Genomic DNA, 16347 nt, shown 5'->3' with positions numbered 1-16347 from the left:
TTGACCATGGCAACCCCCTGGAATCCCTCCCCAGGAGACGAGGGGAGGCTGTCAGGGGACTGCAGGAGCTGAGACACAGAGGTATGACAGGAGACCCTTCAAAGCCTGAGGGTTATGCTAGGGGAGAAGGGAAATGTCATTATCCAAGACCTTAGGAGCATCATCCAGGCTCTCCCACACCACTGCCCTCCACCCTCCCCAGGACACTTGTCCTCCCCCTTATCTATCAGTTCCAGCCCCCCCTACTCCTGCCCCATCGCCTCTGCCCCTCCCAGCCTACGGGACAAAGCGCGGTGCCAGCAGCACCTGCAGCTCCTCCGGGTCTGCCCTTATGATCAAACACCCCCGCACAGCCCCGCTGTGTGAAAGACCTGCATCCACCTGCCCCCCATCCCCGTCCTTCCCTCGGGAGCATCTCCCTCACAAGGCAGGGCTGAAACCCCTTCCACCCCATCCCTGCGGAAGAGAAAAGGAGCTCTGCCCTCCCTTCGTGTTCACCATCCGTTTTGCAAAGGGGTTGCAAAGGCTGACGGGGCAAACCTGGGGGGACACTGGGAAACTTGTCCCAGTTCCTCTGACACAGCCCTGGAGCGAAATCGCCAAATGCGTTAACACCCGCTCACCCCTCATCCCCGGCAAACTGCAGCCCCAAACCCTATGCAGACACAAAGGGAAGCCCCCAGGTTCCGCAGGAGAGACCCCACAGCGTCTGCACGATGGGAGCGAGAGGGGTGGAGAGGAGAAAGCCCCTCCAAAGAGAGCCGGGAGGGCGGGCCCTGGGCCGCTGGGAAGTTTCTGCTGCTGAAGATGCTGAGGGAAGGAAGGAGAAAGGGGGAAAAATCAAATAGAGTTGGAAGGCACCAGGGAGGTGGAGAAAGGAAAAGGGGAGGAGGGAGAGGAGGAGGGAGAGAAGGGGGAGTGGGAGGCTGGTGAGGAGGGATGTAGCCCATCGCCAGGCGAGCTGGAAGGTGGGCAGCCGGACGACCGGCTCCGGGGAGGTTATAAAAGGCAGGACCGGGACGCAGAAGGACCCGCAGCCTCCGCGTAGCCCCGCGGGAACCCGCCAGGCTCCTTCGCTGCAAGCCCAGAGGATTCTCTCCCCGACGGCAGAAGCAGCCCAGCAGGAGCGGGGACGCCGCCAGCCATGCCCCGGGGAGCTGGGCGCAGGGGCAGCTGAGGATGGTGCCCAGCCTACGTCCTGCCCTCCTCCTCCTCCTGCAGGTAAGATGCTTTAAGTCCTCTTCTCCCATAAGGGCCCTTCTGCCCCCTCCCCATCACCCCTGCGCTGTGCATCGCCCGCATTCCCCGCAGTGACTTTTCAATTTCTTTGAAGGGAAAAGTAAAAAGAGAAACCGCAACACAAAGGACCCTCGGGAGGATTCCTCCAGTCGAGGCACTGGGGCTTGGCAAAAGCTCGTGATGCTCAAAAACTATCCGGAAGGGGGGCTAGAGTGACTGAAAGGATCGTTTAAAGGGGGTGGGGAATTGCAGCCAGGTCCTCCTGAGCTCAGCCCAGGCTCCCAGTAACTCCCAGCCTTGCACCTCCCAGTGAAACCAGCTGCCACCAGTTTCCCAGGCTGCTGGGAGGGGGTGGCCACTCTGGGGGTGTGATGGATGTGGACAATGCAAATGCAGAGGTCAGTTGTACCTCCCATAATTAATTTTCTAAGGAACCCTCTCCTTTACCGCCCTGCACCTGCAAAGCACAAGACTTTCTCTCTAATTTGCTCACTGTGGAACTGTAGCCACTGCTAATTTTGCAGCTCTGCACAATATGCAAATGCTTTGTCAGAAGCAGTATTCCTCCTCCTTGAGGGCTCATCAAGGAAGGAAACGTTCACAGCCCAAAGCTTGTTTAAATCCCAAACCCTGGACAAACGAGATGAAGGGGTTTCCAGTGAAATCTTGAATTTTATTTGAACCAGCCTATAGTGGCAGTTAAACAAAAGTGATCAGGTTTTTGGTAAAACCTCTGTGTCAAGGAGGAGTAAAATAGCAAATCTGCCTGGCTGGCTGCAGAACGGTGTCTCAATGACCCAGCTGGGACTGCAGAGTTAAAACAGCAGGTAAAGTGGAGGGAGAGCCCTCCCCATTGGCACTGCTATGGCTCGTTCCCTGCGGGATGTGCACCCCACTGTGCACCTCACACATCAGCTGCACCTCTGGGCCAGGAAAGTTCTCACCTAAATGATAAGAACTGATGTGCACCAGGAAACCCTCTGCCTATTTGGTGTTGCTTCTAAAAACTCTTCTTCTGAGCAGCTGCTCTCTCTTACTGCTGCAACCCACTAAGCCTGATTGATAGGATTTATAGGAGCTCTTTTGCTGTTACATTCCCTGGTTCAGGTTTTGTTTGGCTCTGATGTAAGAAATAAAGGTGAGACAGGGCAGGATCTTTTCCCTCAGCCCAGGTCCTTCTTGGCCAGTCTGTGTAGACAGCACAGACCCAGTGCAGTATGGTCACGTTCTGGTGGGGACAGCCATGTGAGCGTGGCAGCTCCTAATAACCTTGGTGAGCAAAAGGTGGTCCAAAAGAAGCCCAAAGGTGCTAAGACATAGCTCCTATCCTCTGCCAAAGCTCCTTAGGCTCAGGGGACTCTCTTGCCATCCCCAGGTGTTCCCCAAGGATATTCTCCTTGTGAAGGTGGAGCAACAAGTCCTTACAAATCTTCCAGAGTTTGAGACAAAACCACCCCTGTGCTGGGGCTGGGACCGGACAAAGAGAAGCCTCTCCCAGCTGGCTTCAAAAAGAAACAGCCAATCTACAACCACCCCCCACCCTTTGCAGTCAAGCTGTCTATCTTTCCTTATAAATACATGCACTCAAAACTCAGATGCTTTTCCAGAACAGTCCCAGTCCTCTCCCAGGGACACTATGGGCTAAAGGACCATGAAACTCCAGCTGTGAGTGCATCCCTGCAAACAGGTGTACCTGGATGCAGCAGCATCCTGCCTGTGAGTGCAGAGACCTGCAGCAGCCCAGCTCCAACCCAGAGCTCAGCAGGGACAAACCTCCCCTGCAGATACTGGGTTGGCACAGTTTAGGTGTTCCCCATGCACCTGGCTTGCACCTCCACTTTAGCATCGGTTTGCCCATGTTGCTTCACTGAATAGACATCCCTCAGGAGGTCGGACAGACAAACTAGGAGACAGCCAGCCAAACTTGCTGCCAAGTGTTCCCTGGCACCCTGCAAGTCATAAAAACAAACTAAAAAAGTGATTAAAAATAAACCAGTCTACCTGCAGCTCTGTCAGGAGCAAATTACATTTCTGGGGCTTATAAAACTGCAAAAGCATTTTTTGAAAAATCAGGGATTGATGATGAGGGTGGGATAGTTTCCCCTCTCCTCTCACTTGACCACCTCCAGCAGCAATAAGCCCAAAAAGCAGCCCCTGCCCCTTTCTTGCTTGAATCCTTGCATAAGATGCAGAGCTGCAGTTGCAGGACGTGCTGACCCTGGGGATCTCTTCCAGTCCTCGCTTTCCTTAAAAGCTGGAGTTGATTCAGTGTGTATGAAATCATCCCTGTGGTTTCGCATCTCCACCAAAGAAGTGAATGGAAAAGGCACAGCCTGTTCCCAGAATAGCTGCACTGTCACCATAGGATGTATAGGAGTACAATCAGAATATCCTGCACCACCAGCTCAACCCTGCCCTGAAATCCAGTTCTGCTCACCCAAAATCCTGCACAGGGTTAGCCTAGAGGTTCCCTGTGAGTGACAAGCTCAAGCTGCAATTGAGTCTGCAGTGTTTAGAGAGACTGCATCCATGGCTTTGTCTGTGAGAACAGTTTTTGAACCCAAAGAAAGCACAAATCAACCCCCAAATCACGGCGTTCCCTCACAAAGCGGAGCCCAGGAGCCATTGTCCAACACCTCAGAGCTGTCACTCCGGAGAGGGTGGCTCTTTCTGAAGATGGAATAACATACCCAGGGCCCATCTGTTGTTTTTCATTTTTTCCCTAACTGTATTCTGAGCTATGAAGAGACCCTCCTTCTCTGCTTTATCTACAGTCAACCTCCTAGGAGCAGTCACCTCCATTCCAATGGCCAAGGGCAAAGTGTGTTGGGATTTTGCAGATCACAGTCCCTCTTCCACCCTGAAATCTGCACTATCCACCCCGGAAAAGCAGTGGCAGATGCAACTTTGGTGTGGCCAAGCTGTGAATGTGACTAAACCAGAAAAAAAGAAAAGGGGGGTGGAATTTAATTGTGGATGTTCAGCCCTAAAAAGGTGATGGGTGAAGGAGGGGGTTTGGAGCAGTCAAGATGAGGGTTTTGGGACAGAGCTGGAGGGAAAAATGTCCAATCCCAAACTGAAAATATCTGTCAATGCACAGGAGTTCCACATGTACAATCTGCAGGACAGTTTAATAAAATTCCCCAGGCTTATGTCCATCACTCCAATCTTCCTCAGCAGCCTTTGCCCCTGCAAATCCAGATCCCATTGGAGCTGCATGGATTGTGTGCCCTTCCCCAGCTTGATGATGCCTTTAGCTTCCAACACCCAAATGCCATTAGTCATTTTTTCACCTGCCCCCAAAAATTCATGTCTCTCTTGACAGATAAATAAAATCAGAATTATTTATGGCAAGCGAGGGATACCTGAGATTAATCCAGGAAAACCTTTAATTGCTCATAAATCAGTTTTTACAGGGCATTCATTTAGCCCTGATTGATATTCTTTTGTTAGGATCTGCATCCAGCACTCTTGGAGGGAGACTCGAAACAGAATAAACACTCTCACCAAAGCTCCTGTTTGCACACCACAGAGACTGGCCCTCTAATATAGATAAATTAATAAACTTGCAGATTTTAATGCCAGATGGAGGATGGAGATGTTCTCAATGCCTGCTCTCCCCCTGAGTAACACCAGCCATGGAAAATCCCTGCACGAGTCTTGCTTTGAGCCTTGTTCCATTGCCTCAGCTTTGCCTTGATGTCTCGATGGTGGCAGGGCTTGGGATGGGGCTTTGGAAGAGAAATGAAGGAGCAATGGGGTTTTGGTAGGGCAGCAAAGGGGCTTGGAGGAACCCTGAGGTCATGGCTGGCAAAGCAGGTTACTGCCAGGTCTAAGGCAGAGGTGTAATGAGGGTCCTTCATGGACCAGATGCTGCCTAGAGGTTTCATTTGGAAACTGTTCAAAGCAAAATCCCTCAAGGTGGAGCAGGTAAGAAGCTCCCCAGCTGCAGAGAACAGTGCCTGGAAGCCAGAGGAGACAAAGGCAAAGAGATCCCCTGCAGTGAAGGCAGGAGACACGGGGGTTGGAGGCACCTCCAAGCACATTTGAGGGGCAGCTCTTTCAGTCTTTCAGGCTGTTGCAGGCCACCTCCAGCCTCCAGCTGCAGTCCTGGCAGGACGTGCCGCTCCCTCCACGCACCACTGCTGCTGCTCTGCCATCTGAAGTTGGCATCCAGCTCTTTTAACACTCACTGTATTTAACACCCAAAGTCTGGCACCTTTTGCTGCAGGCTCAGAGCCAAGAACAGGCTCAATCCCAGCTTAATGCCCCAGGGAACCTCAGCAAAGCTCCAGGGCAGCAGCTGCTCAGCCTTTCCCTGCCCATGTGTTCCAGGAGGTCTTTCCTCTTCCACACCAAGTGTTGTAGTGGGCAGCAAGCCCAGCCAAGCCAGGGAGCAGAACTGATGGGTCAGAGAAGTCCCTACAAGCAAGGACAACTCCAGAGTGGATGGTGTTGTCCCCCCTCCCAGGAAGGTCACAGTGGCCTCCACTGTCCACTGCTGCACTGCCCTCCCCAGCTCTGTGCAAAGCCCCTGCCTCCCACGGCTTCATCCCAGGCTTCAATCCCACTAATCGCTCTGCTCTCCAATTACAGCCCCTTGGCACTGGACCTCCTAGATTGCTAATTAGGCTACAAGGCATCTATCTCGTGCTCAGAGCTGTCAGGCCTTCCTGCCATGCAGATTCCGTCTTTTCTGAGGCAGCATTGTAGCGGGGGGGACACACATGCTTGTCTCTGGGTAGCACAGTGCAGGGGATGCAGTTGGATGTGAATGTATTAATTAGTGTCAGTGGATTGCTTTGGAGAGCAAAAAGCACCGCAAGGGGACATTAATTCCTAATTGTTATTAATTGAATTTTTCTGCCAGGTCAGTGGCAGGTCACAGAGACTGACGCCACGTGTGTGTGATTGTGCTGCTCACCCCCCACAGCAGCAGCCAGCCTCCCAGTGCTGATGAGCTAACACTGTGCTAGTCCACGATGCTGCATCTCCTGGCCCAGGGGACCTGCCATCTTCACAGGCACAGGAACAGCTGGGTTTTTTTGGAGCCCTGGCAGCATCAGGACATGGTTGGTGTGTCCAGATTGGAGAAATCTGTCCCACATGGTGCCCCACAGCTTGAGTGACCTGAGGCAGATGGTCCTCAGTGCCTCAGTTTCCCCTCTGGGACAGCCCTGGCACGGTGGGTGGTGGGACACCGACCACAACAGAGGTTTTCTCTGTGCGGGATGCAGGAAACATGGTGCAGTGTCAGGGTTTTGTGTCTGAGCTGTGCAGTGAGGACTGGGGGGCCTGGTCCTGCTACAGAAAATGTGGGGATGAAAGGAAGGAGCTGGTGCTCCGTGAGGTCCATGACTAAACCAGAACCATGTCTGTGTATAAAAACAAGGATGTTACAGAGCCTGGAAGGGAGTTGGGCGGATGCTGAGGCAACAGCAGGGGAGACAATGGTGGCTCCTGATGGAGAAGAAGCTGCTGCCAGTGCAGGCACCCACGGGGCCCGTGCAGCTCCTGGCAGAACCATCGTGCATCCCTGTGGGAGCAGCTCCCCTGGCTAACTGGGAGCATTGTGCAAAGCGGCTGCTTCCAGAGGAGCAGATTGTCTTCCTTCCCGGACAGCTGAGAGCTCAGCTGAGGCTCTCCAGGATTTTGGCAGTCTGAGAGAGGTCATAGAGGTGTTCCTGCCTACAGAGCGGGATCTGCCATAGCTGTGTGAAGGCAGGGTCAGGAGGAACACGGCCCCTCTCTGGCCCGAGCACGATCCACTGCTGTGTTGGGGCTCTTGAGGTGAGCTTGGCTTCAGCCCGGCCAGGCTGGGCCCTGCTGGGCACCATGTGGCATCTTACAGAGCAGCGATGCTCTGGCACGAGAAGCTCCTCAAGGACGGAGCTTTGACCTGTTCTCTCTGTAAAAGCGTGGGGAGGCATTGCACTAACCCACAAAGAGCAAAACAGGTAAGACAGTGACCAGCAATAAGAATTTTTTTCACTGGGGCAAATCCCCCTGCAGCTGGCACCACCCCTGCTTATTCCCCTCAAAATGCTGACAGGAGTGGGACAAAACTCTGCTTCTATCAAGAGCTTTGGCCACACTGCAGTAAGACAAGACTCAGAGTCTGGTAAAAAATCTCTTAATATTAGTTCTGTTTTGGGGATCCTTTTTTTCCTTTTTTTTTTTCTTCCTTTTGTAGCTGTTTCAGCTCATTTACAAAGCCTGCAAAGAGCCAGTGACTGCTCCATCCACACCCCTCTCTGGTTGTCGCTTGGTCCACGTGCTGCTCAGTGCCAAGACCTCTCCCTGTGTCTGGAAGGAGAATGGGCACTACCAGGCTGGAGCAGGCTGGGATTAGGAGAAACACATCCAATTAACACTTGAAAGCCTATTCAGATAGACAAACCATCCCAGACATCTTTTGGGCAGAACCCTTCTGTCCCATCTGCCAATGCCAAGAGCCACCAGGTGTGATGGGCACCAGCTGTGGGCATCAACACAGAGGGGAGTAGACTCCCTACACCTTGATTCCTCCCTGTCTGGAGTTTGGGTGGTCTCAGCTTTCAGAAAGGAGATTCAGGAGCTGCTGGGCTCCTGTAGGACCAGCACCCAGGGGCTCCAAACAGCTCTCGCACAGGGCAGCGTTGAGCTGCCGGATCCTCTGTGCCAATTGGAGCAGTCACACAAGGCAGCTATTCTCTGCTCCATTTATACGTCTGCCTGACATCTCTCTTGCTGTCAAAACCAGCTTCCCTAGGCAGTAAACAGTTGTTTGGAAAAGAGCAAGTGGGTGCTGAGCTTGTCTCTGTGTCTGAATAAATCCTGTTAATGCCTTGGTAAGGCATGAGGATGGCTGGGTATGCCAGCAAGGGCAGACAGTGTTTCTATGGCTCAAGGACAAGAGGAGGAATGTCTTCTCCGTGTTCAGAGCGGTTTGGGAGGTAAATAGCACTCAGGAAGGGGGGTCAGGCACTAGGAATCAGCCTGGCTGATGGGGAAGGCAGAGGTTGTTGTCCCCAAGGAACTGGGAGCTTGCCTGCAAGCAGGGGAGGTGCAGCCCTTCCTGCCTTCAGGGTCAGGGCTGTTTCCCAAGGGATCTGTATGTGATGTCTTTTGGGGCGCAGCTCTGTCATTTAAGCAGTGACATCTCCAGGGGGTTTGGTCAGTCGCTGAAGGTGAAAGAAGTGGAGTTGAGCCTCATCCACCATTAGTGCTGGTGGAGGAGAGGGGATGAGCCTGTGTCACCCTTTCCTGCAAAATATCAGATCCCCTCCTCCCCTCATCAGGCACCGTGGTGAGCTGTGAGACCAACAGCACCGTCCCTCTGCCATCTCTGCAATCCCTTCATCCTGGCAATTGCCTTTCTCTTTCTGGGGAAACTTTTAGTTTCCCCAAACTCCTGCAAAGGCACAATAATTCAATAATCATTTTTCCCAAATAGCTCCTTGTGCAGAGTTTTAGCAGAGCTGGGTAGATCGTGGTCAGTGCTTTCCGACTCAATGGGAACGTTGGTGTTTGCTGACAATTCTCCTGAAAAAAAAAAAGACTTTAGCCAGAGCTGGTTTTCTGTGGATCAGATCTCCTTAAGGATGTGTATGAACATCTTCCCACTGACAGCTTACAAGGCTGTGATTTCAGTAAGGGATTGAAAATCCAAGTGTGGTGTCAGGCTCATCATGTTTCCCCTGTCTGCTCTCAGGATTGAAAGATGGTAAACCCAAAAGGGTTTATTAAAATGATAAATAGCAGAGGTTCCATGATTCAGCAGGAGCTGCAGAAGGGTTTGCTGAGGGGGATAGTCAAGGCAGGAGAGGATCACTGGGTGGGAAACAGAGAGCAGTCCCCCAGCCTTCAGCTCAGATAAGCACAGTTTCCCTAGGAAGCCACGCTGTAAATGGTACATGTCCATTGTGCAAGCTTTGGGGGTGGTACCCACCCAGACATGGGCAAGCTCAGATCTGACCCAAGGAGGCATCTGGGGGAGGAGAAGCAGCATATTGCACATACAACCCCACCCCTGTCTGCTCTCTCCCCATCCAGGCGTTTCTCCTCTGGGACAGCCCGGTTGCAGCCTCCATCCAGGAGCAGTACTGCGAGAGCCTGCCGCCTGTCACCAACCACACTGGTGAGTGTCCCCCAGCCCCAGCCCATCTGAGCCACCCCTGGGGATCCAGTGCTTGCAAGAGGGTGTCAGGGGTGTCTCTGGGCTCATCTGCTGCTGCATGGATCCTTTTTGAGGAGCTGGGACTTGCATCACAGCCCTCTGGTGGTGCTGCTGCAGCCTCCTTGCAGGGTGACAGTGGTGGCAGGTAGAAGATGCAGATCTCAGGAGATGAAAACAGAGAAAATAAATGTCTGTTGGGCAGAGGCAGAGATGGCAAAAGAGACATCAGGGCTGGCTGCGTGTTCTGTGCCATGCCCAGGGACACCAGGACTTCAGCCCCTATGTCCACCCTACTCTACCATCCCCCTGCCCAGCGATGATGACTGGAGGTTTTGACTGTTTGTGGAGACCACGTCACCCGTGCAGTGCGGCCACCACGGCGCTGGGCTCAGCCAACTTTTGCCTCCCAGCACTCCTACACAGGTGCCATTGAGCACTTTGGGAGGCCACCAGTCACAAAGAGCTTCTGGGGACATGGCTACGGCCAGGGCTGGCTCAGCCCTGATGGGTGGGAGCAGCAGGGTCATGGACAGCCCTCCTCAACACTGTACGTGGGTTTGATCCAATCAGGTCAGAGCTTGTGCCAAAACTGGCTTTTAGTCTATATTCAGAATGTGACTTGGGTGTCACCTCAGCAGTGACAGGTCTGGTGCAGTGACAGGTTTTGGGGGAGGAGAAGTGTGAGAAGGAGTGGAGCTCACAGGGACAAGGAGAAAAGTTCTCCCCAGCTCTGGGATGCTGCCGTGTTGATTTTCCATGACTGAATGAGAATCAGAGCAGGCACCAAGGAACTCTCTGTCAGGGTGATGGATGGCCACGGGACTGGGCACTGAGGAATGGCCGTGGGGACCCAGAGCTGAGGGATGGCTGCCCACCACCCATAAATAGCAGCATTAACAGCTCCTTTTTAACAAATCCCATCTTGGCACCAGCTGATCCAGTGTCTGGCCAAATCCAGGCTACCTTTCCCTGCAAGAAGCTTCCCAAGCCCATGAGGTGGAGGCAGAAAGCCAGGGGACAACAAAAGCTGCCTGTGGAATGGCAATGCTTGGATGTCTGGTCAGACAAGAAACTTGGTCATCACTCATGTGCTTTGGTCCCTGAAGGTTTCATCACTGCTCAGCGAGGGCCTGTCCTTGGCCAAGTTAAGCTGTGATAAATCCTGACCCAGGGCAGCAGGCAGGTCCCAGAGAATCCTCATGCCCAGCTCATGGCCTTTTCCACCCACTGCTGGAACCTCCCAAGCCCGAGGGAGAGGTCAGAAAGGGGGGAGAATTTCTGCTGTGGTTTGCTGATTGATTGCCCTGGAATCACCACCATCCTCAAGCACTGAGTGCTGCTTTCTGCAAGGATTGGGCTTTGCTCAGTGGGGATTTATCCACATGATTACAAGCAGGATTTAATACACCTCAGTGTCCATCTCACTGGCAGAGGGGAGAACGGGAGGCTTCAGATTTGCAAATTGTCCATTGTTTCTATACATGCAACCTGCAATTCCTGAGCAACTCATTTGGATGGTTCTGGCACATGTGAGAGCCACTTCCAGCTGGAGGAAGAGACTTAGAACAAGAGGCAGAAGTGAAACTAATTGTCTTACGTCTGCTTGGGAAATGGAATTCAGCACCAATCCTGGTCCTTGGGGTCCATTTAAGCCCTGCCTGATGGAGACAGCAATTCCTATGGAGGGATATTTACTAAACTGGAAACTTTGATTTGAGCTATTTAACATGAAGAGTTGTTAGGATGATGCTAATGAGAATTGCAGCAGGGCCCTGAGACTTAATTTGTTAATGTCTTCACAACCCATGGGAAATGACACATGCTGATAACACGAGCTCAGCGGTCCCCCAGCGCGTGGCTCATCAGGGGATCTACTGGATGCATGGACAGGTACTGCCTCATGCCTGTGTGCAGCATCCCTCCTCCAAAACACAGCCCACCATGGGCTCTCCTCCTCTCCTGGGTCACCAGTCCCTTAATCTCTCAGTTTTAAAGACAATATCTAGCTGGACAGTGATGTCACCAGGGTGCCAGCACTCTCTAGGCATGTGCACTGAGCTGGAAAAGTCTCTGCCACAGCAGTGGTGTGGAAGGTGGAGGCACACAGGGGTGATGCTGTCCAGGCTCAGGGGGTACAAACTCTCATCCCAGGACATGGAGCACCTGAGCCTCACAGAGCTCTCCTGTCCTGCCCTCTTATTGTGGCAGCAGCTCTCTGGCCACAGAGAGAAACAGACCTTTCCCAGGCATCGTTCTGGGAAAGGCTGTGAGAAGATCAGAGAAAAGAATGAGAAACAAATCTTAACTTGAAGCACCTGGTATTGTTAATATGTGGAATGTGTTAAGGGGATTTGTTTACCAAAGGGTGGTTTCTTAATTAGCCAATGGTGGTGGTGTTTGGATTGAAGAACCAATTAGGTCCACCTGTAATGAACTAGGGTATAAAAAGCAATGGGTTTCTTAATAAAGAATAATTGATCAGCCTTCTGTAAATGCATGGAGTCTATGCTAATTATTACCTGGCTGGGGGCCCCCTTGCGCTGACATCTTATCACCATGGTTTCCCCCATCTTCCTTCAAGCCCCCTATGCACTGATATCCCTGGGAATTCAGGCTCATTGTGATGCTCCAACTTGATAGTCTAGGTATCCATCAAAAATTCCTGTCAGTGAGCCCCCGATTTTGGCTGGGACTGGGACACAGGGGCTCAGCTGAATGCTCCATCAGAAAGCTGCCTCCCAGAGTAGCAGTGAAGAGGGAATATCAGGCTGGACTTGAGGTCAACATGGTGCATTCAGGAAGTCAGGTCAGCTGCACCCCCAAACATCTGCAAGCCATGAAAGTCTCAGACTGGGCTTGAAAAGGAACGCAATGAGGATCAGCATCCCTTGTCTGGTGTGGATAGGTGCTGTCCCAAAGGCTCCCAGCCCATGGACTGACTCAGACCATGGATTTCTCTGGCTGATGATTTCAACTCCCCATGGTCTGTGTGCAGCTGCTTCTTGCCCTGTCACAAAGTCCATCAGGGAGGGACAAGGTCATTTCATCCACCGGGGCAAAGCATTTCCTGCAGCTGCAGGACTGCTTCCCTGGGGAGGGAAAGGAGAATCTGAGAAGATGGGAAAGCCTCTTACTAATTAATAATGAGGCTTTTCCAAACCAGCTCAGCAGAAAGCACTCAAGCAGAGCGAGCTTGGAACACTCTCAAAGGGTTGTTTTGCCATTCGTAGCTCTCAAGCCTGGATCAGCCCAAGGAGTTGCCACCCAATTGCTCACATCCCCCTCTGGTCCTGGCTGCACGATCCATTCCTTTAAGCTTGTTATCATGATGAGTTCTTATCCTCAAGCCTGTGTGTGTGCTCAGGAGAGAGAGGGGAGCACAGAAAATTCCTTGTCAGGAAAGAAATGTTTCATGCCAGTGCCAGTTCACCTAAAACAAAGAAAAATGACACCAAAGCTAAGCAGAAAAAAAATGTTTGTGGGTTTTTAACAGAAGGTTTTTTTCAAGGCGGAAAGGGAGTGTAGCTTTGCATTAAATAAGGCAAATCTAATTGCTCCAGATACAGCAAAATCCTTAGGCTAAGAAGCAGTGAGTGATGAGAACATACCCTTCAAAGGCACTATCAGATAAGTTTGGTAACACCTTTCACAGCGGGTGACAATTTGACCAAGAGCCTTTCCACCCACTCCAGCTCAGCTCCCAAAGCGCTGACACTGCCCCAGCAGCCCACGTGCCACTGCTCTTTCATTCACTCACTGACTCCCCTGGGGTGAGTCTGGAATTTAAATTCATAAAGGTCAAATTAACATCAGCGACTCTTTTCAGTCTCACTGGCATCTCTTCCACCAAGGCAGAAATATTAATAAGGAGCTGAGCAAGGGTTAAAGATGCAGAATAGGCAGGGACTTGAGGGAGACACATGGTAGTGGGTAGTTTTGGGAAACAAAGCTCTCATTTATATCAAAAATCCTAGAGGATTTAAATATATACTAGTGTTGGTAAGGCCATTCTGCTCCATCATCTGGGAAACAGGGATGTCAGCAGCAACTCACTGATATTCATAGATTTTATTGTAGTGGAGGAGGGAAGATGAAGAGGTTTTCCAGTAGGAAACTGTGTCCGGGCACGTTCCAGTGTGAGTAGCAGCTACAGCAGTTAAGCTGTACTTTGGACTGGATGCAATGAAGTTACTGCCAGAGACTGTTCAGTTGTAGCCAAACTAGAAGGCTCTCCTGGGAAAACTGCCAGGGAAGGATTTTGATGTTTCACTCACCCACCACCGGATCCCAGCCAACCCCAGGGACTAAAGAACTTCCTGCCACACTTAGTTATAAAGCAACTCCAAACACTCTGTGGTTCATGTCAGGAGAACAAGATAAGCCCCAAACACAACCCACTACATTATATACATTATATACATACATACATACATACATACATACATATATATATATATATATATATATATATATATATATACACACATATATGCTGAAAATCTGTACATGGATCATCATAAGTGACAACACTGAGCAGAAGCATCAGATACCAACAGCACAAGCTAGGATTGGTGCCTTTTATTTTTCTTCTCCAGAGCAGCAGCAAAGACCCGAGGGGATAGTCAGTGACGGTGAATAGCAACAAGTCAAAAATTCATTACAACAGCCCATAGCTATCATAATGCTTAATTAGCCTGGGTAATTATTTTACATTGAGGATCATGGAACTTGAATGCTTGGGAGGATTGATGGGGATTTTTTAAGGACTGGAGTCTTACAAAGGTAAATAGAAGCCGCCAATGCCACTGCAAGCAGTGCTGGAGGTAGAGTGTAAGCAAGGATCTACTTTGAGGCAGCCACAGCTGCTCCCAGCCATCTTGAGCACCGACCCCTGCTCACAGTGAAGGCAAACAGCTCCACCACCCCCGTTTCTACCCCATGTTAATATAAATTCTCCCCCAGTGCCATTTCCCTCAATGCCTCAAGGTGCTACTCAAGCATTTAACGTCTGAGTGACTCTGCAGCTCGACCCAGCCACCCCTCCCTGGCACTTCAGCACCTGGAAGTAAAAGCGTCCCCCAAAGGTGGCCCCTGTTTTGGGGCAATAAGGTGTGAAATGGGTCTTTCTTCTTCACCACTCTGGTGGAGCTGCCTAGGAGGGACAAAGAGATTTTTGTGCAGTTTCGCAGTTGATGCATCAGACATCACAGTGAGTTGTGTTGTGATTAGATGTGGAGATGAAGCCCTGATTGCCAAATGCAAATATTGCAGCAGAGACACAGGGGACACTCTCAAGAAGCCAGAAGCTCGAGGGAGCAGCAGCAATGCAGTCACAAAGGACATCAGGGCTGGACAGAGATAACTATGGTTGAAGAAGAGCTCAGGACAGGTAATGATATGGGTTAACAACTTTCAGCTGTTAGGCTCTTGAGACACCTTAGATAAATAACCCCATCACTCCCAGCCACGGGAATGAGCCTGCAGTTCAACTTTCCATCCTTTCTACTGGCCCCTTTGCATTGTAGAAGGGGACAGAGGCTTCACTCTTCCACCCCGCAGAGTGTCTGTGCATAGCAGCAAACTGGGGCGTTGTGCTGGTGCACAGTTCTGCCCAGTGTAAAGCAGGATGTGTTTACCAGCACAGTTAGGTGCTTTGCTTTACGCCTCTTCAGAGCATCCCAGCAATGGTTTGATGATATGATAATACTTCAGACCTCCTGGCACCAGCTCAAGAGCACTGTGGCCACACGTCTGGTACTGCTGGACCAGGATAAATATGCTCCATCCTCCATTTGGTCAAAATCTTTTGACAGATTAGCTGGGAGTGGAGAGCTTTACTCTGCCAGGTGTCACATGGTTCTGTGGCTTGAGCTCAGAGCCATCTTGAAGGTCTCTGCGAGTGGTGAGAGCAGGCTGGAGAAGCATGTTTTCTTGAAACAGATGGGATATTGCTACAGTTATCCTGAGACAGTTATTGTGATATAGTTGTCTCAGTCAAAGTCCCTGGACAGACACTTTTTTCTTCAGAAGAAGCTTCATATTGCTTCAGAACAGCACGACGCAAAGGCAATAGGGTGAGAAGGGATTGGAGTGACTTCCCCTGTGCCACATTCCCTGTCTTAAAGTAGGGCCTGCTCCTTCCTCCTCCAAACACCATGTTTCTGTGTAGAAAGAAGCCAAATTAGGGGAATTGAGTGCAGGTAGGAAATTCACTGACCTTTCATGCTGTAAATCTGCAAAGAGCAAACCTGTGCTGCCAATGGAGCTGAGAAGCTGGAGCACTCATGTGCAGAACCTGGAGAATAGTCCCTCTGCAAACACCGATGGGCCATCGAGCAGGCAGGGAAGCATTTCTTACTGATACATATCATTTCCATGCTAAACAGTGCTCTAAATGCTGGGAGCCAGGTGCCACTTGTGGGGAGCTGGAGCAAGGAGTTATGCTGGGCAAAGGGGATGCTCCAGCCCTCATGGCACTCTTTGTGTTCACCGTTTTACTTATCACTTCCCCATCAGGAGCAGTTTTTTCTCTTTTCTGTATGCTGGAGAGAGCAGAAAGAGCAGCATCTGCTTTCTGATGCTTTCTTCATCAAGCCTTTCTCAGTGTAAGCCTGGGGAAAATATTACGGCCACCCACTAGATGAAAACCTGGTGGGACAGAGCTCCAAATGCTGCCAGTGGCAGCACAGGAGTGAAGCACAGGGAGAGGTCCACGAGCATCCGACAACCTGGCTGAGCATCTCCTTATCTGACTACAGCCCCAGACCCCAATGTCACCCCACAGCACCACCCTGACCCATGGGACGAGCAGGGCTGAGCTCCTGGTGACACTGGTGCACCTTCCCTGTGGTGGGACTGGTGGGACTCGCTGGGTTTGGTGTCTGGTGGGATCCTGTCATGCTCCAACAGGAGTGCCTTGGAGAAAGGTGGAGATATTCAATCCAGCCTCG

General features: G+C 51.3%; 1 protein-coding gene across 2 annotated transcripts in view; it reads left to right on the top strand.

Moving 5' to 3' along the window:
- The first annotated feature begins 1044 nt into the window (after positions 1 to 1044).
- LOC119712299 (corticotropin-releasing factor receptor 1) overlaps positions 1045 to 16347 on the top strand; it is a 30409-nt gene continuing 15106 nt past the window's right edge. For both annotated transcript variants that reach the window (XM_038163329.1, XM_038163328.1), the window contains exons 1-2: positions 1045 to 1221; positions 9274 to 9358. In XM_038163329.1, the coding sequence (XP_038019257.1) occupies positions 1180 to 1221; positions 9274 to 9358 (127 nt within the window). In that variant the 5' untranslated portion in view covers positions 1045 to 1179. The remainder of the gene's footprint in view (positions 1222 to 9273; positions 9359 to 16347) is intronic.

This window comes from Motacilla alba, chromosome 27 (genome assembly GCF_015832195.1).
Source record: "Motacilla alba alba isolate MOTALB_02 chromosome 27, Motacilla_alba_V1.0_pri, whole genome shotgun sequence".
NCBI lineage: Eukaryota > Metazoa > Chordata > Aves > Passeriformes > Motacillidae > Motacilla > Motacilla alba.
Note: the sequence above shows the minus strand (reverse complement) of the source record. Positions and strands in the feature narration are given on the sequence as shown.